The sequence below is a fragment of the Carettochelys insculpta genome, chromosome 2 (genome assembly GCF_033958435.1).
Source record: "Carettochelys insculpta isolate YL-2023 chromosome 2, ASM3395843v1, whole genome shotgun sequence".
Classification (NCBI taxonomy): domain Eukaryota; kingdom Metazoa; phylum Chordata; order Testudines; family Carettochelyidae; genus Carettochelys; species Carettochelys insculpta.
This window is the reverse complement of record NC_134138.1, coordinates 199,918,236-199,946,001: the sequence shown is the minus strand read 5'-3', so window position 1 is coordinate 199,946,001 and position 27,766 is coordinate 199,918,236. Positions and strand designations below refer to the sequence as shown.

Genomic DNA, 27,766 nt, shown 5'->3' with positions numbered 1-27,766 from the left:
TGACATGAAACATCACTTTTAAACAACAGGCCAAAGCCTGAGGCACCGAGGGCCTGCCATTCCCACTGAAATCAACAGCAGCAAGAGACGCTCGGCCACCTAGGAATCCAGTCACAGTTCTTGTTTATACTCCTGCTGCTTTTACAGTCATCTTGCTACCAACTACGGGTATTCCTCATTTGTGAGGACCCCTCTCTGCCAATGCCCCTTCCGCACCCTGATTTCACCCCACTCCAAACATGATGGCTTTACTACGTGACAGCTGGAGAACGCCGTTTTGAGGCTGAGGGGATGGTGTCTGGCAGGCGTCTTGCTATTTCACATGGCGAGCTGTGAGAAATTAACATGAGAAGTGTCAGACCAAATGTCCATCTAGCCCCGTATTCTGTCTACTGACAGCGAGCAGTGCTAGGTATTTCAGAGGGAATGAACAGATGACATAATCAAGCAATCCATCACCTGTCACCCATTCCCAGCTTCTGGGATACAGAAACCAAGGACACCATCCCTGCAAAGTCTGGCTAATAGCCATTAATGGACCTATGCTCCATGAACCTACCTAGTTTTGATATTGCATGTAAATGGAGTGGAAAAGCATTGCGAATCATTTTGCTACTTATTAGTCCAGCTCTGGGGCAAGATTAAATGCTGGTATGAACGACGACACTTCACGTTAGGTGAAGCTGGCTGCACAGTAAACGTCAAACATACCCTGCGGCTTTGCTGATTTCTCCTGACTCTCCCTCATCGTTCTTGGGAGATGTAGAGCAGATGTCAGAGCTATAGACTCAGTGCATGCCTCTTGAAGTGCTGTCATATTACGGAAATCCAGTACATAACAGCTGGAAAATGCAGCGCATTGCTCCAGGGCTGTCGCAAGGCTAATCTGGAGACGTGGACTTCATCTGGAACAGCCAAGAGAATATGCCTTCAAAAGCATGCAAGTGACAACTGTGATACTTGAGCCATTTAAGGAAAGCTTCCTAAATCCTAGAGGCAACTCTGCGGGTAGAAATTATTTCTGCTGTGCATACAGTGGGATGGGGAGCAGCCGGAGTACTTAATGCCTTTTTCCATTTAATTATTTAAGGAACAATGGGACAGTCCTGATGCATCGTTCACGAGAGACTGATTTAACCTGTGTTCTTCCTTGTCCCTACCACTCCTCCCCTCTTTAAATCAGCATTGCCTGTGTTGGTAGAACTTGCCACGTTCATTACGTCCCAAAGCTCGGGCACGTAGGTCAGCCAAGCTAAAGAAAGGAGTTCTGCAATGACACAGCATTGCAACGTGCACTGAAGGAGCAGAACTCACAGCTAGGGCAGGCACCAATCTTTGCCTGCTGCTCTTTGCCATACTATTTTGAAAGGACAGCTGTGATTTTTGATTACAGGCCGTGGCACTGTGGCTGGCTAGCACAGAGACAGTGCATGGGGAGAGGGACAGGTATCTTCTCCCTTCTTCCGTTTTTATTTCCCAGGCATCACAGAGATGCCATGGAACAAGTCATCTGTAATAGAATCGTTTATCATTGCACCACTTCCCTAACACAATCCCCTCCCCCTTCCCCCAAGCATATTCCCCAACAGTACTCAGGGCCCGTGTAGGACACTTTTTGGTACCAGTAGAAATCTAGCCTATGACTTAGGTAGCTGAGTTGGGTCAGTCAATGGCTGTCTCTGCCTTGACGACCTGGGATACTAATTACACCTTCCACCAGTGGCTCTTCCTTCACACCTTTCTCAATTTCATAAGCCATGCCTTACACAAGTTTCCTTCCCATGAGTCCGCAAGGGAGAGATCCCCCAACCTGTTTGGGGACCAGTACAGCTCTCTCTTCACCCCTACGAAAATGCCTGCTGCACATTTAAAGTACAAAAGCTAGCTGACCTAGCAACCACATCCCAGGGGATAGAGAGATTTTAGCTCTCTCTGAAAAGCTCATCTTGCTCTCTACAGACCTTGGGCCAGACAGATGAAAATCCAGCCCTTTGTATCGGAACCATTTCATCTCTCTTATCTGTGTTTATATGGCTCCCATCACCATACTGACCAGGCACCATTTTTACTCTGTTTATTCTCACAACGCCCCTGGGAGCGAGGGGAATGTGACGATCCCCATTTTCCAGATTGAAAACTGAGACCTGAGGGCAAATCTCTGAGCCTCGAGATTGCAGAGGAAAAAAATGAGATACAAACCTACAGACCAGCGTCTCCCCAGTCACAGCGTAAGCACTAGATAATCCTTCCTCTTCCTTCTCATCACTGACTCCTTTAAAGAGCCTCTTCCAGCTCTCTTCTGGCCCTTTAAACACAAGAGGGGAGTGCAGATGCCTCCATCAAGTGACCATCTGACATGGACTACTGCAGAGTACTCCTTCCCCTCCAGCTGGTAGGTATTCAACTAGCAATAACCATCCCTCAGATTAACCTCATTGACTGCGACGCTGCCCCTGTGGTTCTCCCTCTCACATCCATGACACACGTGTACTGCAGAACACAGACCAAACATAGCTCAATCCTAAAATTCCTTTAATCCAGCCTCTGACAGTCCAGAAATCCTGATGGTCCAGCATCCCTCCAACATTCGTGTACCTTGAAATTTGTGTAAGTCGGGGGCTTGGGTGGTGGGCTGGTGCTGTGGGGAGGGAGAGGGAAGTTAACCCGGGGGTGGGGGGTCGGTAGGGCTGCAGGGGAGCCAGGGCGCGTAGTTGAGCCGGGGCGTGTGGGGGTGTAGAAGCTGCAGGAGCATGGGGTAGAAAAGAAGCTGGGGATGCGCAGGAGAGGTGAGCTGCTGCTTGGCGTGGGGGTGGTGAGCTGCGATAGGGGGGTTTGAACTAAGGTGTGGGGGTTACGGTGACATCCAATAGTCCAGAAAATTTGGTACCTGTCCAGTCCCTGATGTGGCAGATTAAAGGAATTTTACTGTAGTTCATGTCAACAGCCTCACCAAAAAAGCCCATCTTTGTGCACTGTAATCCCTACAGCACCTGATTAACATTCTAGTACAGGCATCCACGGTAGATTAACTGCCAAGCCCACTGAAGCATAGCTCTACTAATTGAAGGCAGAGCTGATGTGTTCTAGTGATACATAGTCACGCATAGTATGAAACCAACAGATGCCACCCATTTAAATTCAACACATGAGCTTCTGTACCTGCCAGACTGGAGTATTTCCAGCAAAATTCCTGTTGCTAAGACAGACATTGTTGTCTTAACTAATTATCAACTGCTTCCACGATAAAGCTCTCTTACGCATCCAGAATGGAGAGGGCAGAGCACAGGCTTACTAAAAGCCTATCGGGTGGGGCGGGAGGGGGAAATCACAGAAGAAAAAAAATGTGGCCATATTTCACAGTAATTGTAGCCAAATCCCTGCTGAAGACATGAGTGTGAATAATTCATATGTTAAAAACTCTATGGACTTCCCCAGAAAGAATTCTAGTGGTGATAAGCTGTCGCATTTCTCTAGCTTGCTGCCACTGCTTGCTCCAGAGGGTTGCCATAAAGGTGGGGATGAAGAAGGTATCCATCATGGTACAGTGGTGGATGGCCTCTGAGAATCTAGGGTTAATGCACAGAAAGAACCCAAGAGTTTTACAGTCAGTTTTTTCTTATTACCAAAGTTTTATATTGCCCCTTGATGCCTCTTCAACCATCTTTCTGTTACAGTGAACTTGTTTGTAAACAGCTGGCAGATGAACTCTGACAGGAGTACAGTGTGGCCAGGTTTATTCTTTTACTACACTAAACTCTGTTTTAACCAGCATTCCATCATCCGGAATTCTCAAAGTTACCAGCATTTTAACCATAGACACATCACATTTAATTAGTTCATCTACTGACATCAAAACAGTTTAAATTAAAAGTAAATTTTAGGTAAGTTTCATATAACATAGTATATGTATAGTGAAAGTTAAAACAAATACAGAATACAGTGTTCTTTCAGTTATGGATCAAGTAAATTTTAGTTATGTTTTCCTTAATTACAGTGTAGTGAAAGTAAATTGAGCAAACACAGCATAAGTTTACAGCGTACAATACTACTGTTAGTAAATAAAGTACTCTGCATACATTTTTGTTCGTCTCTTAATAGCTAATCTTTTTTTTCTTTAGTATTATGCACTTCTAGGTATACCTCTCTATTATCCAGAATATTTGAATATCCAGCAACCTCCTGGTTCCAGGGCTGCCGGATATGAAAGATTCTACTCTATATAGTGTGCAAACCTCAGCCTGTGGCTATTATTTTTATAGCAGTGCCTAACAGCCTACACTGAAACTGGAGCCTTGTGTGTCAAGGCAGAGGTGCAAATGCAGTGAGAGACAGTCCCTGCCATGTAGTGCTTATAAGACAAAAAGGAAAGATGGGACTAGAGAGCAAAGGGGAAACTAAGGCACACACTGGTGTAGGGATGTGCTCAAGATCACACAAGAGGTCGGGACAGAACCACAAATAGGACACAGGGTCCCCAGCTTCCAGTCCAGTACCCCCCATACCAGAGCACCTTGTCTCCCCAGTCAGGAAGACATATCTATTCCATAAGCTGACTGAGAGGAGGGAAGGACCAAATCCTGCTCTAACTCAAACCAGTGTAACTTGGAATAACTACTGGTTCTACTGGATCTACTCCAAATTCCCAGCTGTATCACACCAAAGCATAGTCTGGACCATGGTCACAAAACAGAATACAACTGGCACTTTCAAGAGACGGAGTCCTTCTCCAAGCCTCACAAAACTTCTCTTGGCCATGCTGAAGGGAATTAACCAAGGCAACGAGGGCCTGAGAAACACTTTCCAGAAAGGGGCTTTAACTGCAGCTGCCCACTCTCAAGACTCACTTTGGACACCTGTGTGCTGCCCTTACCGATTGATTTGTCCCAAGCTTCTTTCCACACAGTGCAATGAGCTGACCGATTCCAAGAGAATTTTTCCCAGCAGTAGAGTCATCATGGAAGGCCCCCAAATTCAGCAGATCATTCCTGCCCCCACTTCCCCCCCACCACAAATTCCATGAACGGCTGCAATGGGTTCTATGTACTGCAGAGCACCACAACAGCTGATTGCAACAGCCTGGGAGTGGACCAGGATGTAGGTATCAGAGAAATATCTACATAGCTCCAATGGCTCAGAGGGAGAACAGCATGGGAGTCCCGTGCCTTGCTAGTAGCATGGAAGTAAATGGGGATAAAAATAGATTTTGTTCCCTCCTCAAACCTGCCAAAGTTCCCCTATGAAACACCCCTTTATTCTGATACTGCTCAGAATAAAAGGAACTGGCCGTAAGCCACTGCCTATGCCAGTGAAATCTGGTATGCCGATCGCTGTGTGTGACACACCAAGCTTCATCGACATAGACAGTGGCTTAAGCTGCCTCACCTGCTCGTAACACACCCCCTACATGTTCTTAGTGGTGCACATGCAACAGCGCTGACATCTGTATAGCCAGGATGTAGTCAATGTCAACGCAAACAGGAAGTGTATGGTTAGTCCTTCCAGCACCGCTCTCAGAGCACAGCCCAGATAAGCCACCTGCCCTTTTATCTTCCTCCTTGAGACAAGCAGTTGAATTTGCAGAAGCCGCTTACCTGTACAAATTGCTCTACCCTTGCGCAAGAGCCCATTCAGACGCTGTTCCACCTGCATCTGCTTCTGCCGCAGAATGGTCCAGTGAGCAACAGCAGCGGCAAATCTCTCCAAGGAAGCTCTCCCATCAGCATTCCGCTGTCTGGCCACAGTCAGACATGGAGCCCTGGCAACCATCCGGAGCAATAAGAAAATCCACTCACAGCTGAAGTAGGGACAAACCAACGAAACATTAAATTTGAATAGAAAGAGGAGTGGTAGCACAGAGAGTTGCGATTAAATGCCCTAAGTACTAACATATCATGCTTTGCCCTCTGGTCTCAGGCAAAGTATACACAAAGGAGGCTTTCTGCCACTAACCAGCCCACCCACTCCCGCCTCACAACTCCATTTTTTAGATGCTGGACAATGGGTTTCAGGGCTGCCCCAATGTGTACTAATCCCAAAGCACAGCTATGTCATTCAGGGATTACCAGAGGGTACCACACTCCAGTCATGACTTTCCCCTAGTCCCACATGTGACGCTGGAGACAGCACTGTGCCAGATTCCTCAGCTCTATGCTGCCAGGTGAAGCTTCAGATCACAAGTCGGCTTTACATCCTCTTCATGGTGCAGGATCCAAAGGGGCAAGATGGGGAGCCAGAAGCTTGCACTGTACATCTGAATTCCTACTTGCTTTTCTCACAGCTGTGCCTTTACACTCTGCTTTTTCTCCTGTATTTATGGGGGTTCAATAGCATGACAGAACTCAGACAACAACTTTGTCCAATGTATAGCTCTCTTCTTCTTCTTTTTAATTAATACTAAAGTCACCTGGAATCATGACAAACTGTGCTTCAAAAGATTTATTACACGTATATTTGTACATATTTTACATAAATGGAATGTTAAACATACAACCTAAATCAATACAAAATTCAGTTCATGATTACATATTGAAAGACCATCAAAAATGTACCTTAACACAACTTCAGTCATCTTCCAATCATACAACTCAATTACAAAATTTACAAACATGTTTTACATCGCAAATTACATTCTTGCTTATGCTCACGGTAACGAAGGAAGACTTGTCCATTACCACTACAAACAACTGTAGCATTTATAAACTACTACGGAGTTCCATCTAGCACTTGGTGGACACTTATTTTTGTGGAAACAGGTATGAGAACCAGTGGCTATACTTTTACCATCAAACTGCTCCTTACTGGTAAAAGAAAGCATGGGCGTTTCTCAGCCAAGTTGAATGATTCCAAAAACTGAATCACAACTTGTTAAAAATAAGTTGAATTTTTAAAATTAGACAGTCATTGAAACATCCCCTCAATAGCTCAGCTGCCTCCGCTTCCTCAACTGCAACAGTTTGGTAAAGTCAGCTAGAAGAGAGTTATCTATTTATACAACGATCAACACTTCAGCCTTATTTCGACATGTATTTTAACAGAATCCCTTATACACAAGGCCATACATGGATGTCCCCATTATTTATCATAAGCCTTGGGAACGTGTACCCACTTATATTTACAATGAAAGAACTTTCTAATATAACAAAGAAGGAGTAACAAAAAGGAGAGCTTCTAAGGAGAACAAGAACAAACAGGATTCAGCAACAGAGGCCATTTGCGGGGGATGAGGGGTGTTACATTTGAAATGCTACCAAAGTCAACTCAACCTTAGCATCGCAAAACCTGTCAAAGCAGACCCCGGGGGGAAAAAAAAAATCTCATACCAGCATGTGAATTAGAAGCTGACACAAGGAGATGAGCAAGTAGCAAACAGACAGGCAGCAGAACTCATCAATCCCACAGCCCAGAAACAAACACGAGCCAATCAAGTCCCACTTTCCAAAAATGCAAATATGCTACAGTTGATTACTAAAACAAATCGTCAGTAACACCACCTCTCACTAAGTCAGTTTACAATTTATCCAGTTGGTGACTCTGACATACCCATTAGAAAGGTAAAATAGCCTGTAGCCTATAGAACGCTGTATAGTGGCCTGAAAATTTTCCAGAACAAGGACTCAGTTCCATTTTCAGAGCGCACCCACAAAAAACGGACAACTGCACAACTGAAGCACAGTCAGGGAGGGTCCTCCAGGCCTTGAACATCTGTCATCACAACGCTGACATAAGCAAGTGATGCATTTATTTTCAGCCCATGCACTAGAGCCCAGTGTAAGGAAAACACGGCCACTGCTTGGTTCAGAATCTCCTCCCTAGGCCATTTCAAGTGCCAAGACCTTAACTAGTGCAAGCAGCACTTGCTGATAAAAGCACCTTAACAAGTGATCAAGGCAAGAGTTCTGGCCAACATTCCTCTTCCAATGGGATGGTGTAATGCATTTCTATTGACATCAAAGAAGAGTGAAATAAATTCCTAAAACATGTATAGCATGTTGGGGTAGAAGGAAAAATGAAAAACAAAAACAGCATTGAAGCTTTACACAATAAAGCTCAAGGGAGAGAACATGAAGAGCAAAGTTTTGCACTGGTCAAATCAGAACGGACATAACCCACTGGCATGGATAAACTGGGAATCTTCATATTAGCGCTTCTGTACTCGACCTCAAAACTCCCTCTCTCACAGAAATAGCAAATACAACAACTATGTGAATCCAAGTGGCATCACTCTATTCCAAGTGACAAAGAAGCTCAGATTCATAGAACCCTGAAAAGGAACTGAAACAACTGCATTTTAAAAAATGAGGTTTGTCCCCGCTTCCTTAAAACGTATCAAGTTTCAGCTTCCCTTGTTTTGCTGGAAGATTGAGGAGGGAACATCATAAGCCCTCAAATAAAACAGAGTGCCCAATTCTCCAACTAGAAAGGTTTTCTCCCAACTCTTTGTCAGGAGGAGTTGATGGTACAACCAAAACAAAGTTTCAAAAGTTCTGACTCAAAATACTTTGTCCAACAATTGCTAATGTCTCAGTCTTCTGAGAAATCATAAGCTTGTAACTCCTTTAGCAAAAAGGGGATTCACAATGAGATACTACCACGGGATTTAAAAAAAATAAATAAAACCCCCTTTACATTCCGAAGGAGCAGAAAAGAGATCACAAAGAATTCACTCCCACCATTGTGCGTTACTTTCAACTGCCCTATTTAGAAATGCCATAGTACACGTCCCCTTACACCCTAGAATTAAGAAAGATGCTGTAATTTATAATGATTTAAATTCATTTTTCCTAAAATGAAATAATGTGAATTTGAAGTATGCTACACTTCCTTCGTTTTACACTCCACTCAAATCAATCTCTAGAGTACAAGCACAGGGAAAACTAACTTGCTACCTAAAACACAAAAAGTGAGAACAACTATACTAGATACAAAAGACAGGATAATCATTGTCCTGTAACTGTTAACAGCATGGCTCTCGACACCATATGAGATGATCATATAAAACCCAAATCATACCTACTACACTATCAACTTTAAACAAATCTTTTACTTGAGACACCTGCTATATAACAAGGTTTTGAAAAATCTCACATATCAATATAACCTACGTCTATTCTTCTCTTTATGGCAAGCAGCATGTATATGGCAAACCTGAGTATGGGAATTAGTTCCCTCTTAGAAACTTGGGCAAGATACACAGCAGATGAAAGTAAATAAACTAAAGCAATATAAATTGGCAATCTATATATTTACAGGCAGAAAACGTGGCACACAAATGTTATTATAACCTATTTTTTTGACTGTTAATGTGTGCAATGTGGTCTTCTCCTCAAAGACAGAACACCTCCCCCGCCCCCTACTAAAGCACAATGCTCCAAGACCTTGGTGAGGGGATATTTTTAACACAAAGTTAGGCTTAATTATGCAGCGGTGTACACGCTAGTTTGAGATGAAAACCTACATACAAAATGTCCACAGGGAGCTCTGAATACATGCTTTGGTTTCATCTTTCAATATTGTTCTAAGCTTCGTTCACATTAAGGACCTAACCCTTCTTTTCTTGGCTCAGCCAAAACTTCCATTTGAACTCGGAAAGAGTTTTGGATGAACCAGGAATCTAGGACAGGCCCTAGGACTGAAGTTTTCCTAACAATCCCAAACAACCCTCCCAAAAATCCACTCTCTACAATGGCCAGGGGCAAACCTGCAGGCAACCACCATATATATAAAAGTGACTGCTGCTGGCATGTTTCAACCACCGCGTGCACACTGGCCTTAAACTTCTGGCAGTGATGATAAATGCTGAAGAGTTTGTTCTTTCAACGGTTTACTTACGCATTTAAATCTAAAAGGTTCAGGTTTTGCAAAAGCAGAAGGTGATCTGAAAGCCTAAACTACAGAAATAATGTGAAAATTGTAAACAGATTCATGTTTAAATATTTAACTCTTAACCCCTAAAGCCAAAGACTATCTATGTCCTCGAAGAAAAAGCCATCAAAACACCCTAATTTTCCACTGTAAATTACGGAGGAATTTCTGCTCCAGCAGTTAAGCTCCTAGTTTGATACTGAGGGAAGATGAACACTACTTGAGCGTACTGTGTACTGATACTATATGGCAGGACGCCAACAGCAAATGTTAAATCTATATAAACTGCAAAAATCTTGCTTTCAGAAGATAAATGGCTCAAACTTCCAGAAAAGTGAGCTGCTAGAAAATAACATCCGTAGTAAAATATTACCACTGTGGCAGCTTTTATTTTTCTTTAATACACAGCAGCAAAACAATTCCCTGCTACAAAAGAACCTATACTGGAAACTACCTACTTAAACATTTGTCGGGAGAGTTTGTTCGATGGGACTACACAATTTAAAACAAAACAGATACTGATCCTGCTCTCACTAAAGTCAGAGTCTGACTGGGCCCTATAACTATAGATGCCATTGAAAGTGTTCATACAAGGAAAAAAGGCCCCTAGGAAACCCTACTGTCACTCTCAGCATTAACTAGTTTTGACTGTGTCAAATCTGCATAATGCCAAAAAGCATTCACAGAATTACGTTCAAGGGAAAAGGTAACTTAGAAATTGGACAAGCAAAATGGGATATTCTCATAGTGTACCATGCATTAATTCCTCTGGGTGGCAGTTGCTCCTAGTTTTGCCCTAATTAAGAAACAACAGCAACAGAGGAGAAAAATTATAAAGGTAAGAATACAAACCAAGCCAAATTAAGCATACGAGAAAATAGACACTTAAGAAAAAGGTATTGTGTAATTTATTTTTGCCATTGCAATAACTAAAAATTGCAGCCATGAATCTTCATAATCTGTCCCTCTAATATGAAAATTAACAAGCCGCTACTATCAGTTCTTAAAAATAAAATGTTTTTCTTCTAAACTCTGATATTTGTTCCAGTTTTTCATTATTGTGATATTTTATGGGAACTAAAATTTTGGTTGCTCTTTCCCCCATGGCTATCACGCTATTTCGTAGCGATATAGGAAAACAGTGATAAATTAAACAAATGCAGGTGCTTCTACATATTGCTAAATGCTAACGTCCACATAAACAGATGTTAGATGCAAATTACTATGGCTCTGCTAATCAAGAAAATTTCAATTAAAAATTTTGCATATAAAAGTGTTTCAAAAAAGTTAACGCAAATCCCACCCCCGTATAATATCATTACTCTAATGCTTATGAAACTTTGTTGTGCCCTTTTTCACAGTTATTCTCCTAAACCTAAAGAGGCAGACTGGAGATGAAAGTAGTACAATAAAATAATTACCTGAAACATTTAAAAAAAATACCCGTTAAACAAATTACCTTAACTGGCAGCACTTAAAATTGGTAAATTCTCCCATAAAAAAAGTTGCATAGCTGCAAGATTATGTTTTGCTGCATTTTTAGCCAAAAGCTGTAAAACAGAGAAATTTTAGTACACTTAAATACCAATACAGCATCCAGATTTCAACAATTCTATAGCTCAACCAATATAAATTAGTCACATGCCTTGGTTTATTCTTTGGACAGCATCCTGACAATGGTTTAGTTTTAAAAAAACCCTTTGAAACATAATGTTCCTATGCAGAAAAAGTTCTCACATTCTGTTCTTGAAAAAGGTGAAGAATATATTGAGGACAGGATGTGAATTCAGTGAATAAGGTCATACTGCTAGACTGCTTGCCATGTATTCTTCAGCCTATGAGAAGATTAAAACATTTCCACCCAAAAATATGGTAATCCTCATGAAAATGTTTCAGAGAGCGATGATTTAGAATGCGTCACTTTCCATTTGGGGATAAGACAAGACACAACCATAGGCTGCTTTTGCACAGAAGTTAAATTGAAATTAGTAACTTTGGCCTGTAAAATACAAATCATCGATTACGTGCGGCAAAAAGATTGTTACGGGATGTGCAGCATTTTCAAAATCCCTGCATGTCCTTTTAATGCGTGTTTGGTATGCTGACTCTCCTGGCAAGCTACTGGACTCCACAGATTTGTTCCACACGATTGTCTATCTTTGCCTTTTCCAGCCGCACAAGGAACACAAGTCTGAAGCCAAGTATGTTCTCAAATTTGCGTTCAAAGACAGAATCTCAAATCCTCTACATCTTCTGATCTGTGCAAGAAGCTGTGAGAAAGCCAATGAAGATAACAATTATTATTTTCCAAGCTAGTTCACTAAGTTATAAACAGTAAGACAATACTTGAACAAACAAAGCAATCCAAGGAAAACCTACTTTTCCTTAATTCATCCCAGTGCATCACTCCTACTTTCGATAACTTAAAACACATTTGATTTAGCATCCCGAGTCTCACATCCTTAAGTATTTTAAAAGAAACATTGTTGCAAATAGACTTGTGCTTCTCCTATGGTTCAAACACATGATGCTCTATGTAAAAGATATGTCAAAGTGAAAAATTATTCCTAGCTGTGTGCTATGGGGAAAAAAATTGTTTCTGTAGTATTGTGTGTTTGGCAAGTGCACACAGTGTGCAACCCGGACTAATACAACTACAGTGTGTGCTACATCACACACTTGTAAAGTAATAAAGAAAGAACACTGAGGAATGAAACAGTGCTTACAAAAAAAAAATATCAAAAGGTTTTGGGCAAAGAGTTCATATTCCCTGACTGCCATAATGTTGAATACAAGCCCTAACACATTTTGTATGGCCAGAGCTAGTAGTTTGGTGTAACCAAGTTACCCGAAAGATTAGAAGTGCCCCTTTAGTTCTTTGATGCTGTTTTCTAAACCATTAATGCACTATACTAAAGCAGAAAAGTTTGTCCAGTAAAATTACAGTTAACCGGCCTCTGATGGTCTGGAAATCCCGATGGTTCAGCATCCCCCGAGATACGCATACATCAAAATTTGCGTAAGTCGGGTGGGGGGCTTGCGTGGTGGGTGTTGGGGTGTTAAGCCGGGGTGGGTTAGGGCTGCAGAGGGGCCGGTGGAGCCGGAGAGTGTAGGGGTTGGAGCTGGGGTGTGCAGGGGTGAAGAAGCTGCAGGAGCGTGGGAGTGGTGAAGAAGCTGGGGATGTGCAGGAGTGGTGAGCCGCAACAGGGGATGTGAACTAGAGCGTGGCGGTTATGGTGACATCCAATAGTTTGGAAAATTTGGTAATCCAGCACCTGTCCAGTCCTGGACGTGCCGGATTAAATGAATTTTACTGTAACTGTGTGAATGAGGAAAGGGGGCAGGGGGGAGAGGCAGGCAGAGTTGTAGCATTTTACATGCATTGCAGAAAAAAAGCAATAAATAATAAAACGTGTGCTGAAAGTAAACAGCAAAATCTCATTGAAAACTGTATAACATCCCAAATGAAAAAGGCAGATTTCAGTCATGAAGGAATGGTCATTCTTAAACTATCAAAAATTCTGTGGATTTCATATTTTAAGTAAATTCAGATTATACAACTTAATCTTTAAAAAGGAACTAAAATTTCATTGGCACGACTGCTTGTCACCTGGCAAAAACAACAAGAAGTCCTGCGGCACCTTACAGACTAACAGATATTTTGGAGCATAAGCTTTCGTGGGCAAAGACCCGCTTCAGCAGATGCATGTCACTTACCAGTTGTTCAACTGCAACTTATTCCAGACTACTGGATGTGACTGTGCAAAAACTATTTATGAATTCAAGCATATTTACTATCTATTTAAATTACTAGATCTACAATGAATTTACTGACTATTTTAGGTCAAACTTAGATTTGAGTGCATATTTAATGTACTTATTACTGAAAATATCAATGAAATGAGTAAAAAGATGTTACCTACAAAACAGGAACTTTGTGGTCTCAATCTGAAGGGTGTTCAGGACAAGATCTATTTACTTCAAACCATTCATCTATACAACTGTTGCAAGGTAAGAAAATAAATGGAAGGTAAGTATATTAAATTACCATCAACTGTTACGTGTACTTAATAATTGATCGTAAAGTGACTAGAAACATTGAAATGTGGGCTGATGGGAGAAAGAATGTGTTTTAAGACCTAAGATACTTCCACTGGCATACATAACAGTATTTTTCAGCATTTGCTAATTATTAACAACATCCCAATATAACAAAGTTTAGGGTATTATGTAGTAAACATCAGAGAAATGTGTAAATTGTCACTGTTAATTTGTTAATCCAGAAATAATTACTTTTTCTTCTTGTTTCTTTTCTTAAGAGGGATGTTATCACCCCACTCACATTTCTGCCTGCAATTTTGCTGATTATTGTTACAAATACCATCTAAAATGAATTCAGAAATATACTTTTCCCTCAATTTTACCCTGTGCTTTCAACAAACTGCACATACGTACAATGATTTTTACCATTTTGCCTGTATAGCACATTTCCCCCTTTTGTTTTTGGAATTTCTTCAAACAGCAACTTGAGAAAAACATAAAAGGAAAAATTGACTATAAAAGCAAACATATTTGGGTTGAGGAGGGTAAGTAAAATTCTTAAGGCACTACATCTTGAGTTAAGTTTTGTTTGTTGTTTTAAAGTGACTAGATATTAGTTGTCCCTTTAAACCTCTCTTATAAAAAAATTACCCTACTGATGTTGGCATGTGGCATATTATCTGTGAAGAATACCGTGTGAAGAATACTTGCCCTTTATGATATATGCATAGGCAAGGCAGTCGTGCTATCGTATCCCCTTGTTGCAGCTCTTCCAGGCATATTGCACACTCCCCAGCATCTTTACTCAGCACGTCCTCTATAGAAACAGGGGAGGTTTAAATCATTAAAAATCAACACGTCAAGCTAAACTTTGATAGCATTTGCACAATTACACAACAAAAACTCTTCAGGAGTCCTCTTCCATACAACATGTGAAATTAAGCATGTTTATGATGTATGATGATATAGGAGGTGTCTTATGACTCTTAAAGCCCAAATCAAACTATGGCTGTTAGTCAATCTGACAAAATGCAGTTGTACAAAAGGATGTACTATAGTGTGTTTATTGTAGTACTATAATAAACACACCACCTCACTGAAGTCTGCAGATAAACCTGGTTTCATGCCTGTGCTGCAATAGTTAAGGACCAGTTACCATTAAAATTTAGAAACAAAGCACACACCACCATTCTAGTTCTGAGTTCAGAGCTGCACGCTACACAGCACAGAAGTCATAAGGCAGGACCAATATTAAACATTAAAGAAACTGGATTCTCAGGACCCTTATGGCTTCAGTTCATTTGACGAGGAAGGGGATTTTCCTCACTGCTACCTCCTCCTCCTGCCAAAGTCCAATATTCTGTTTTAAGTGCACACCCATGCTAGGGGCCAGAGCTGAGCCTGGACAAGTGGCTTTACAGAAAAGGATGCTGTAGACTGACACCTACTGCACCCCCCACACCTATAAACTAGGCCAAGTCTATCCTAAACCTGAAAGTCTATCCTAGAAACAATTCCAGCTCCAAAAACTGTGTAGCTGGAATGGACGTATCTAGGATTGAATTATTCGGTCATCCTCAGAGGGAGGTCTCAATAATGACAAGTACAGGGGTCAACTGTCAAGCTCTCATAGTTCAATTTCCTGCATCACCACTAGGTGCGTGAAATCAAACCCTGGAAGATCGACCCCTGACTGGATTGATCTCCCAGTAAATATAGACAGATCCTAAGGTAAAGGCCCCACTGGCTCCCTCCCTCCAGCCTCCTCTCATCTGTTCCACCACTGTGTGCCTGACCCTGGCCCTGGCCCCCACTAGCTCTCTGGTGAGTACCTGGGTCTGCTGTTACTTTCCACCTACCCCAACCAACAGTCTGTTCCCCTTCACCACCTGCTTCCCTCCCATTAATATAATCCAGAACTGTGGGAGATCTAGAGTCACTCATCACTGCAAACTGGTACGTGGTATGGCTCTCAGACCCTACATTTTGCAAGACCCCCTGATTTTGTGAAATCAACAATACATCCTGGCTGTGTCTACACTGGCAAGTTCTTTCAAAAGATTTTTCAAAAGAAGGGGCTCTTCTGACAGATCCCATGGAGCATCTGCATACAAAAAGCGTTCTTTTGAAAGTAAATCAAAGAACACAGTTCTTCTTTTGAAAGCGCTCTTCCAGTCCCGTTTCAGAAAGGGCACCTTCTTCCAAAAGTTTCTTTAGAAAGAAAATGTGTGTAGATGCTCCTCAGGGCCCTTCCTTCAAAAGAGCAGTCCTCATGGCACCTGATATTTTGATCCCTGGCCCGTTCTTTCGAAAGAGCGGGGGGCTGTGTGGATGCTCTCTTTCAAAAGGGCAGACCACTCTTGTGATCCACTTTTTTATGGATGGATACATCGTTCGAAAGAAGTTCTTTCAGAAGAGATCTTCCGGAAGAGCTTCTTTTGAAAGATCTCTGCAGTGTAGATATAGCCCCTGTAGTAAATGGCAAGATTAGGCAGTTGCCAGAAATTTACAGACCACACTTTTTAAATGGAAGTTTTCATGAAGACCATTCGAGTGGTACAGTAAAAGCTGCGTGTTCTGGTTATGTTTCTTAACATCAGAATTCAGCATTGGTACAACACAAATCAAGAGGCCTCACTTACCAGAGTTTACACCCATGGTACTGTAGAGTATAATACATAGCCTACTGTGGATTTATAAAGTTCACAGCACGTTGAGTGTTACAGCAAAAGAGCTGGCAATGCATGGCATACCTGAGTGATGCACAGGCAAGGTATGTGCTGAATGCCCCTTTTCACTAATGGCAGGTTCTCAAAGCGCACGGTACAACCAAGCAATCACAGGACTAGGCAGCAGCAAGGAAAGGGTATGGAGGTGGGTGTGGGGAAGAAGACCCCTACTCCAACCGTAGCTTTTTGCTCTATGCCTCCTCCGCGAACACTAGAGGCTCCAACTCTGCATGCTCTCCCTGCTGTGGCTTGCCCCAGCCCAGCCACAGCCGTGTGCATATTACATCCTCCAGAAACTGCAGAAGCAAGACACTTTGTTTGAGGGCGGGGGGGAAGAGAGCGTGTTAGGATGAGGAGCCTGCACCATGCTACCGTTGGCTCATGTAAGGATAGAGGCAGCTACGTTCTGCTGTACCACTGCCACGAGCCACCTATTTCCCCTCAGTAAGGCCCAGCTCGATGGGAGGGCCTGTTGCACATCACTCCAAAAAAACCCCTAGATTTTAAAACAAAAAAAACCTGTTCCTTTAAAATTGTGAACAAAGCTTTCAAAGTTTCTAGAGCACCCAGGGCAGGGTTTGCCTCCTTAACCACAGAGAAGCCCAGATGACTGAGCAGCATGTGCAGGATTTCATGATTTTGTGTAAGAGAACACCAGCGGGGCCAACAGCCACGGTGCACCCAGGGCCAAAGGTGGGGAAGGGGGTCAGCTCACCACCCCTGGAAGGGGTGGGGCTTAGGGTACTTCAGCAGCTGCGGCCAGAAATCTGGACCTCTTTGAAAGGCCAGACCCCAGTGCAATGGCCCACTTTGCCCCCACTGACAGCAGGCCTGGAGAACACACTCATCTTTAAGTTGCTGTCTTAGGTATTTCTGTAGTGCTCATCATCATAGTAGCTACAGGCTGCTGAACATGACATGTATGTAGCCTCATGTAGCAAAAGATCAAATAAAGAAACCAGGATGTAAATTTGCAGAGAAAAAAAACACAAGCTCTGACTTTCAGGTTCAGGTTTCTGAGGAGCTGAAAAGCCTGATTTCAAAGTCTTTTGATTCTGACACAGTGAGTTGCTTCTAATATTATGGCTTCATATGTAGAACCACCAGCCTGAGTAGGACAAACTTACTCTTAAGAAACAATATATCTTGGTAATAACAGGAAAAAGGCAGCATATATTTGCATTGTCCGTAGGCAATCTACAGAAAAGAAAAGGAGTTTCCTAATTGATTTCTGTTGCTCTTTAAGAGGGGAGTAAAATTTGACATGAACATTAGGGGACATTAATTATCCTTGAGTGATTAAAAAAGGAGAGAAGTGTTAGATCCTCTTGCAGAATCTCACTTTCACTGCTAAAACTTGCATCAAAGGCATTGCATTTGCCCAGAGTATGGTGCTAGGGTGCACATTTTTCACTTGACCTCTTGAATTAACAGATGATTCAATATCTGAAAGAAAGAAAGGAAAAAAGAGGACAAAGACTCACCTGTTCCAGAGAGATTCTAAGCCTTCTCCAAGGGTTTACTCATCCCACCATCTGCCTTCCCTCCCATCCTCCAGCTCCTCTCTTTTCTGGTACTGTCCCAACAGGTTTCTCTTGATCCTCTGAACACGTCTATTCTATCTCAACATCTCACAGTCAAAGAATACAAAGCCCTCTCGCTCACACCATCCGTGCAACCACACATTTACCTCCATGATTCAGTGGTTCCTGCCTGGGCCTTTTCTTTCAACAGGGAGGATGGACGAAAACTCAATTTGCACCTCATTCTCCTTCTTCCCAGAGCCACACAGTCTGCATCTACTGGCTCAAGGTCACTCAGCCATTTCATTGGTGCCCAGGTGAAGAAGTAGAAAGGGGTGCTGGTTTCATGGCATGTTCATTCTCAGCAGCCACACTGTCACATCCTCAATTCTAGTTGTAGGTAAGCAGCACACTTCTCAAGTTTCCCAGTCTGGATGGCAGGTGGCAAAAAGGAAGGGGTGAGCTGGATTACCTACTACAACTTTAGTCAGGAGCTCCATCTTTTATATCTGCTTGCAGTAAATAAGCAGTTTACATTTTTAATGCTTCTTTCCCAAAAGAGAAACTGAACATTCCCACCGCAGAGCCTTCTTACCATTACAAAGGTGAGTAGAGTATTTGCTTATCTAGCCCTTCCCCAAGCTTGGTCTGCTGGGAAAGAGGTATCCTACTCAAAAGTCCCCAGTTTTGAGGTTTCCCCAGTGATTAGCTCCAGCCTTCTGTTACTGCACAAAACTTCTCCAAGCAGCAGCAAAATAAATATCTTATTATTTGCTGTTCATAGAGTTCTCTAAGTATTATTACCAAAAACTGAGAAGACGAGTCAATTATTTCTACTGCAGACTGGCTCTGCTGCTGCTCAGCTTGCTAAGGATATTACCTGGCTCCAGTCTTAGGCAGGCAACACTCAAATAGTTATATTTAGGTCAGGTGTGGAACATTTCCTCGAAATTAGGAAGCTGGGAAGCAATTAAATGAAACTTTACATTCTGCAAAGGAACTGGAACACTGCTGATCCCAGGCAAGTGGAGTTTTCGAGACCTGGTATAATCAATTGTTTCTTCTAAAAATTCCTAAAAAACCCTGCATTTACTGAAAACCCTGCATTTACTGAAACCTAAGGAATTCTATACTAATGACACATTTGCAAATCTAGAAATTCAAAGCTAAGGTTGTTTGCAAAACCTTGATTCTACCCCAATCCTGAATCCTTCACAATCTACCGCTAACATCTCCAGGGTACCAAAACATTTACACTGTGCCTTTTATACATTGCTAAAACGTTCCATATAACATATCACTTGCCTTTGCTATTGCAGCCCTATTCAAAAAGAATGAGCTGCATTCGGATCCACCTACCAAGATACAAAATTCATCATTCTGTAATGTACCTGTTATCAGATGTTAACCGGATGCTAATCGAATATCTGTCCGTCTCTCCCCTTCATCTATTTCTGCTGAGATATTTTTATATCCCACCAAAGTACAGTCTCCAAAACCCATGACTAATACTTACAATTTTCTACTCTACACAGACTAAAAATATTGCATTTTCCCATTCTATGTTAGTTGGAGACAGAGACAACATATAAGCAGATATCCACTGTGATTAATTTATACTGTTCAAACACTGGTTACCAAACTCAGTTCTGCAACCTCACTCTCAAAAATAAACATAACTGTACCAATACTACATACAGAACAAAGGTGTGTAAATTGAAAAAAGGACTTGAAATAGCATAGAAGCTAGTCTACAACTCATGTATAAAGCACGCTGAGAGGGACAGCGTGAGAAGACTGTGGACACAAACTGTTAACAGTCTGCAAATGCAGAATTATTTAAAATGTGCATGGCAAATACAAACTTCACACACAAAAATTAAAATACCTAGAAATCAACCCTGACAAATAAGTAGCTTCTTCTCTTTTGGACATACATTGACAATATTTGTAATACAGAACATATTTGTGCAGAAAACAAAAGAGTATAAATGTTATTTTATATTTTATATATTATTCACAGCGGGATCACAAGAGGGTGATCTAATTTTAAATTTGGAAGAGCAGAGATTTTGCACAGCACTAAAACTGTTCTGTGTTAATTACATAAATTACCTTAACAGAGATCAGGATTCAAAATCTATTTACAAATTCAAATTGTCCACTTTTCTGAATAAGATTTCAAAGTAATTCTGCAAAGACCATTTAAGTTAAAGCCTTATCATAATAAACATTTATGCAGCCATAGATGCAAAATTAAATACAAAATTACTATCCTGGCAGACCACAGATGTTGCTGGACTAGAGAGCCCCTATGGCCAGGAGTGGCCTGGGACCAGGCAGAGGGGCCAGAAAGCTGGTGGCCAAGACTGGGAAGCAGCTTGGGCTGGGGGACCAGGAGCAGAGCTCAGAGGCCAACAGAAAGCACTGACCTCTCCTGGTCTAGCAAAATCCCTAGTTTGGGACCATTCAAGTGCCAAGAGAGTCGGTCCACACAGGTCCAATGTGTACATTTACTGTAAATGCAAGCCACAGCAGTATGAGTAAACAGAAAGCCAAAAAATAAAATCTTTATTTTCAAAAGAAAATATACTGGTTTTATAAAAGGCATCCAAAGAAATCACAAGCTTAACTTCATCATGGGAATAGTCACCATTCAGGCCACATATCCAAAACAAATCATCTTTTTCAGTTGTGTAAAAAATGGGCACTATAACCTGAAGGAGATGGGGAGGGGGAAACCAAACAAACCAGCCCAAGCAATTTTTTAAAAAAGCTCTTGAACCCTCAGCAGTAGAAAACAAAATCAGCTCTAATGTGAACTTTCCTCGAAAACCAAGACTGACAGTAACAACCGGAAGTCCTGTGGCACTTTGTAGACTAACAGGCATTTTGGAGCATAAGCTTTTGTGGACAAAGACCTGCTTCGTCATTGTGTTTTCATCATTAGCAGTTCAGCAACAACTATGTATGCAATGTAGGTTTAGGCCAAAGGTAGCTGTCTTTTAATACTTATTTAAATGGAGAGCAGTTTCAATCTTTATCCTCTAGCCTATCATCCTTGGTCAAGGTCCTCCATTGAACAGAGCCCCATCCTAAATGAACTGATTCATTTCTATGGTTGGACTGATTCCAAGGGCATTCCTAAAGGGGCACCCCTTGGAATATTGTTAACTACTCATCTCTTACACGGAGTTCTTTACTACTACTGGGAGATGGATTCTTAAGTAAGTTCTCTCCTACCAATGAGAGAATCTCCATGAGAAAAAAGTACAGAAGACTTGAGTGGGACTGAGCACGCAGTACTAAGCCCTCACATGACACATGATGAACATGCATGCCTGGAATAAAAGTCTGCTGTTGCTATAGAGGTTGGCGGCAGGAATCATGAGAGCCTTTAACCTTAGAACCCTCGTCTCCTATTAACCAAGTCAGTACTTAGATAAGGAGAAGTGAACTCTTTCCAAAATATTCACTTAAAACCCTATCATCATCATCATCATCAATAACCATGGGCTCAGCACCCATTGCTGTCTGATGCCTCGTTCATATTTCCATCCATCTTTCCCTGTCCAGTGCGAAGTGGCTTAGTTTCTGTAGACTAGCTCTGCACCAATCTAATATATCATCTATCCATTCTCTGTGGGGTCTGCCTCTCCTATTCAAACCATCCATTATGACAGATGCCAGTAGAACCCTATCCTCTTAAGATAATTTCATGGTCAGAGCAACAACTCTCAACTACAGCAATGGATAGGGTAATCAGTGTGTGAGAAAAACCGAGAATACAACAAAAAACCCCAAATCCTGGAATTGCTCTTGTAAAACTGGAACATCTGGTTACCCTAGCAATGGACTGCTCAGATGAAACAATACCCCCAAATTAGAGTAAATGCTGTTGCCAACCTCATTTTGGTAATGGCTGTGGAGGACTGAAGCCAGAATGAAAGGAAAGGTCTGGGCTGGAAACTAAGTGATCCTGTGGCAAACCCAACATATGCTGAGTAAGCAATAGTAATAAAGCTTTGTACATGAACAAGTTTCAGCTCCACCAGAGGATAGCAGTGCCCTTTGATAATGGCTGTCATGGTAGAGTGAAGGGATTCCACAAATTTCTGATAGAACAGACTTACTTTTTAACCGGATCAGTCAAGTTCTCCCTGTGACAGAGTGTACTCACCCCAAACTGGATGGGGAAGGGTTAATCTTATCTGGGAAGCTGAGAAAACCATGTCTGTGCATTCTACTGGTTGGGCTGCAGGTGCTCAAATATAAAAGGAAGCAGGTCAGCTCAGCTGAGGTTGACTGCCAGAGAGGAAGGATGTATACCACTGGCTCCTGCAAGGGATCAGCTGAAGCCAGAGATGCTGCAACCCAGACAGATATCAGAGTAAATACAGAGACCTTGCTAAGTCCAGGGTTGCTGGGGACAAGGCAGACTGGAGAACCCAGACGTAACAAATACCCAAACTGCAGAAGCAGGAACTAAGGTGAGAAGCAGCTCAAGGGAACTTAACAGGGGCCCATTTAGCAAACTGGAGTTTTGAGTCATTGTTTCTGTTTGAATCCCACCCCCCACCGCCACCATACACCACGTCCCTGCCATCACCTGGGCAGGGGTCCAGTGGAGAGGGAGAGACAGATCCCCCTCTCCACCCAAGGCCTTCACTCCCCTTTCTTGTGTGTGGTATTCCCCCATACCAAGGGAGTGTGGCTGCTAGCCCTTACTAACAGGGCAAACTTACTGACTGTAAACATTGAGAGTTACTGCTCCACTTAAAGGGGTGAATATTTTTTCTGGCCATTGGACCGCACTACCCAGCTATTGAGGGCACATACAGAGACTTTGGCCTTTAATCCTTACTATCCTAAGAAGGGTGAGTATACTGACTTGGCCTTGAAAGACAAGGCTTATGTATGCCCACCCTAAGGGAGCTGAAGCACACGTGCTCCACACTGGAGAGGAATTTTCCCAATACTGTCACACTCCCCCTGGACAAAAATGAAAGAGCAACCACAAGGGCTTGCTTACCAAGGGAACAGAAAGCTTGTCCCTGGATAGCAGACAGGGCAAAACAACGTGAAAACCTTCTTAGGAGGAGAAAACAGGCCCTCGACTAGGACAAAGGCAGGCAAACAGTTCAACTTCACCTACCTAATGGATCCAAGGGCTCTTTTGGAGAGGTGGGAAACCGAGAAATGTCTGGTCTGGAGGCGTGGCTTACTTCCATGTCTTTTTCTTGACCCTCCACAAAGTCCTACTGCTAGTCTCAGAAAAGACCCTCTCCACAGAGCCCTCTGGAACATGGCAATTTTCAGTTCTTTCCCACATTAAGACATTAACCAGATGACTGAGGCCTGGAGGGAGGCTGGATTTCATGTTGTGTGGTACACACAAGATACGCTCTAAGGTGGGAAGGAAGGTTGCAAAATGTGGTTTGCCTCAGCTTCCTAGTCTAATTCATAGTTATCAACAGAAAGCTAATATAAAAGGCACCAAGTCTCTACCTGAAAAGATTGTTGCTAGCCTGGGAGAAGGCAGTGTAACAGTGGAACGTGAGGTGGAGATGCCGGTGCCAATTATCTTTGCATATGGATTCTGTGCCTTTTGCATAATTCCCAAGAGACAGAAAGAAACAGAGCATATGCACTAGTGCCCAGAACTATGTTTTTGCAAGTACAGAATGAGTACCTAGCATCATCCAGTTTGGACTGAAGCAAAGATCAGAAAAAAAACAGAGCAGTGGAGCCAAGTCACTGGAAACATTTCCTCAAGATTATTTCTCCTGTTTAAAGCAAACAACTTTGCAAACTACTCCTACCCCAAACACAATCACCGTGGTTACATAAACTTTATCTGAAGCATGTACTTTGAATTAAGGCAAATCACCCTCCAACTTCAAATTACAAGCAAATGTCAAAAATGCTGATTAATATTGGCCTTCTCTATATTAACTCATCATTTACTGTGGTTCTCTACCCTGATGGTTAACAGTTCAGACAATTGTGGCAATGACAGTAACCCAGTTGTCTCTCCTGCACTAGAAGGCCATACAGTTGAAATGTATGTTAGTACTTTGTTTTCAAAAAAGTAGTTTTCAAACTTTCAAATCAAAGATCAATAGTAGTAGTGGCATAGATAACCAGTCACACAACAAACAGATGAGAAGCAAACATCTTAAATCAACCCCAAGACTCAAGTATGTTCACAAAGTATTTGAACAATTTTGAGAAAAAAATTCAGAAGTCAAATCCTGTTTGTGGACAAATAACTAAATTAGTAATTTCCCATGAACAGTCTACACAATGATTCAGAACTCAGAAGGGTTTTATTGCCAGAGAGGCCAATGGAATGCAATGCGGCTAACAGGACACTGCGTTGTGGTGAATATGGGGGTGGCCAACCCACAGCTCCCAAGCAGCTGTGGCTCTTGGAGTCTTTAAATGTGGTTACTCCTGAAAGCCTCACGTGGGGAATGCTGTCTCCTCGCTCCTACTGTTTGGTGGGAGATGCATGTGATGGCAGTCGCTGCAGTGAGTTGCCAGCATTGAATTAGAATGAGGGAGCTGGATTTGCTTGGCTCTGGGGGAGGGCATTTATTTAGAGAAGTCCTCGGGGAGCATGGCTCTGGGGGAGGGGGAGAGCATTTATTTAGAGGAGGGGCTAGGGGCGCGAGTAATATGGCGAACATGGAAAGACGACAACCACAAGTGTGGTATCATTGAATTCCTACTGGATACTGCTGGTTTATTTGATTAAATGTCATACCTTGAAGAAAATCTCCACTGGGAAATTTCAGGCCATTTTTTTTTTTTTTTTTTTTTAAAACTTAGGCTGCGTCTGCATTACAAGATAAAATTATTTATATCGATTTTCTAATTCTGGAACTTAAGTTCGATTTTGACCATCCTCACTTCCACCGTGCTCCCCACAAAGTTGAGTCATTGCTGCTACACACAAATTAGCTAACATCAACTGTTGCAGTTGTGCTTTGTGGGACGCTATCCCACAGATCCCTTATCCCTGTAGCATTCTGTGGATGCTCGCTAGTCTTGATGTCATCTTCCCCACTGCACTTTCCTCATTCTCCTCCTGATCCCTGAAAATATGTTGATCTCTGGAAATAATGCAGAGACCCTCAAAATCAAAAGAAAGAATTTCTGGTTTCCCTACATATTACCTTGCTGACACAGGTGCAATGACTGTATTCTAAACTGGCCATCCACTCGTTCCACTTCCCATCATTGCCCACATGTGATCCCTGAAATGAATGCAGGGGCCCGGACTGTTTTTTAAAGAGAGAAGAAAGAGGACAGCAAAGTATAGGAAAAAAGAATTTTTGGTTTCCCCATTGACAATATCAGCATTGGGAACAGTCTTTGGCTTTCCTGTGCATTATAATAAGGCTTCCATGCCACGACTCTGCTCTCAACTGGCCACCCACTGAGTACCCCACCTCCCATGATTGCATGCATGTGATTTCTGAAAGTAATACAGGGACCAGAATTGTATTTGAAAGTGGGAAGAAAGAGGGTAGACAAAGTGCAGGAAAAACTAATTTTTGGTTTCCCAATTCATTATGTTGGTATTGGAAAGGGTATTTGGCTTTCAAGTGCACTATAAGGCTTCTGTGCAATGACTGTGTTCTCAACTGGTCATCCACTGAGTAACCCACCTCCCATCAGTGCATCTGATCCCTGATGATAAAGCATGGGCCCAACTGTTTTATAAAGGGAGAAGAAAGACGATAGAAAAGTCTAGGAAAAAAGGAAGCTTGGTTTTGCATGCCATTACATTGCCCACATGGGTGCAAAAACCGTGTTCTCTACTGCCATCTTCCACCTCCCATCATCGCATGCGTGCGATCCCTGAATATAATGCAGGGGCCCAGACTGTATTTTAAAGTGAAAAGAAAAAGGACAGAAAGGTGTAGGAAAAATGAATTTTTGGTTCCCCCCTCAGCAACGGCAAGCCCTGGTATGGGTGTGGAGGAGGGGTGCGCAATGGGGGACCAGTTGAAGTGGTCCTTCCCTAGCAGCAGCAAGCCCTTTGGCTGCCAGGGGAGACTACCCTCGTATGGGTTGGGTGGGAGGGGCAATAGTTGGGGGGCCAGTTGAGGTGGTCCTTCCCCATGGCAGCAGCAAAGCACCAAAATTTCTTAGCCGCCGGAGCAGACTTTCCCCTGATGGCAGCAAGCCCCTGAGAGACCGGGGGAGACTTCCCCACAGCGGCAGCAAAGCCCAGAATATTTTTCCCGACCTTGGAGCCCTAAACACGCAACTGGCAGCATGGTCAGCACCAAATGGCAGGCACACCCTTTTATTGGGTTGGGGGCTACCCACGTGATGTGGCTGAGTGTGGGAAAGACCCAGACTGTGTGGTACATGTGGAGGAGGGAAGGAAGTTCACACACAAATATAAGCCACTGAGAAGTTGTTTCTCAGCCTGTTATGCAAGCACAACCTCCAGCACAGCCTTGTTGACACATGGTACGGTAGGGCAGGGGCTGGCACGAGGAAGCGCAGAAAAAAATAGCAAGGGTACAGACAGAGCTGTGAACTCCCTGCAGGGGCTATCTGAATGGGAAGGTGCACTCACAGTGCTAATAGCATAGAAAGAAAGAAGCCATTTCTGAGGCTCTCATACTAACATGAGCCCACAGCTGAAGGCTTGCTGCTCCTGCTTGGAAATTCAGGCTCTTCCTGTTGCTGCAGAGCAGCGGCCAGAGCGGAACACAGAGGAGCATTATGGGTTACATACAGACACCTCTGGAGACTAATAAATTCGCTTTTAAGACATGGTGATTCTGCACTTGCCTTTAATTGAACTTCCGAATTCAAGCTTGATGCTAACACCTGCCATGTAACTGGGATTTTGTAATCTCGAGATCAGTGTACCCAAAAATCGAGCTAACTGAATTAAGTTTAAATTTATCTTGACGTGTAGATGCAGCCTTAGAGGTATCAGAGAAGTACAGAGTTAAAATGTGTCTTTGAATGGAAACAGTCCCACAACCTTAACTAGTAAGTTTTAAGGGGTTTCCATCATGTTAACATCATTCAACTGTCAGGTTTCCCAGTACACTACTACGAATGCAGAAGTGTAATATTTCATATTTAAGTTTTGTGCTAATATTGTCCGTTCAATTTCTCAGCAGAAAAAAATATAGTTAAGTGAAGCTGACAACTACACAAACCTCCAAAAGAGAAGGAATTCCATTACTGGCAGTACATCATCATATAGTGACAGTTACAGTTTTAAAATCATGATTAATCTAATACCATTACAGGATCACTGGCTGCAATTGCAAATATATAAGAAGCAAGTAGAAAGCTATGTAAAGCCCGAGGGTGTCACTCTTATTACTACATATGCTCTTAATTTATTTTGGGGCACAGTTTAAAAATACATTACTTTACCACCAAAATTCCCTGGGAAAAACAATAGTAATACAGACTTTTGAACTGAAGACTCAATAGCAAAAGAAAAAACTATTACCTACTTTCCATAGCTACCATTCTTCAAAAGGCAATGCTCATGTTGATTCAATTTTAGATGTGTGCACATAACAGTGCACAGTTGCCGGAGATTCCTGCCTTAGCGGTATCCAT

At 42.4% G+C, this 27,766-nt stretch overlaps 1 protein-coding gene and 1 long non-coding RNA gene across 3 annotated transcripts in view; both read right to left on the bottom strand.

The window, feature by feature from the left end:
* The window catches only part of LOC142009772 (uncharacterized), a 48,742-nt gene extending 43,101 nt beyond the window's left edge, over window positions 1-5,641 (bottom strand). Inside the window, exon 1 of the long non-coding RNA XR_012644560.1 lies at window positions 5,592-5,641. This is a non-coding gene — a long non-coding RNA (uncharacterized LOC142009772). The remainder of the gene's footprint in view (window positions 1-5,591) is intronic.
* A 779-nt stretch (window positions 5,642-6,420) lies between these two features.
* ZNRF2 (zinc and ring finger 2) overlaps window positions 6,421-27,766 on the bottom strand; it is a 73,914-nt gene continuing 52,568 nt past the window's right edge. The window contains exons 3-5 of one of the 2 annotated variants that reach the window (XM_074988314.1): window positions 14,614-14,719; window positions 13,781-13,862; window positions 6,421-12,131 (exon numbers count right to left, since the gene is read on the bottom strand). In XM_074988314.1, the coding sequence (XP_074844415.1) occupies window positions 13,805-13,862; window positions 14,614-14,719 (164 nt within the window). In that variant the 3' untranslated portion in view covers window positions 6,421-12,131; window positions 13,781-13,804. The remainder of the gene's footprint in view (window positions 12,132-13,780; window positions 13,863-14,613; window positions 14,720-27,766) is intronic. The other variant, XM_074988315.1, reaches the window with a different exon arrangement.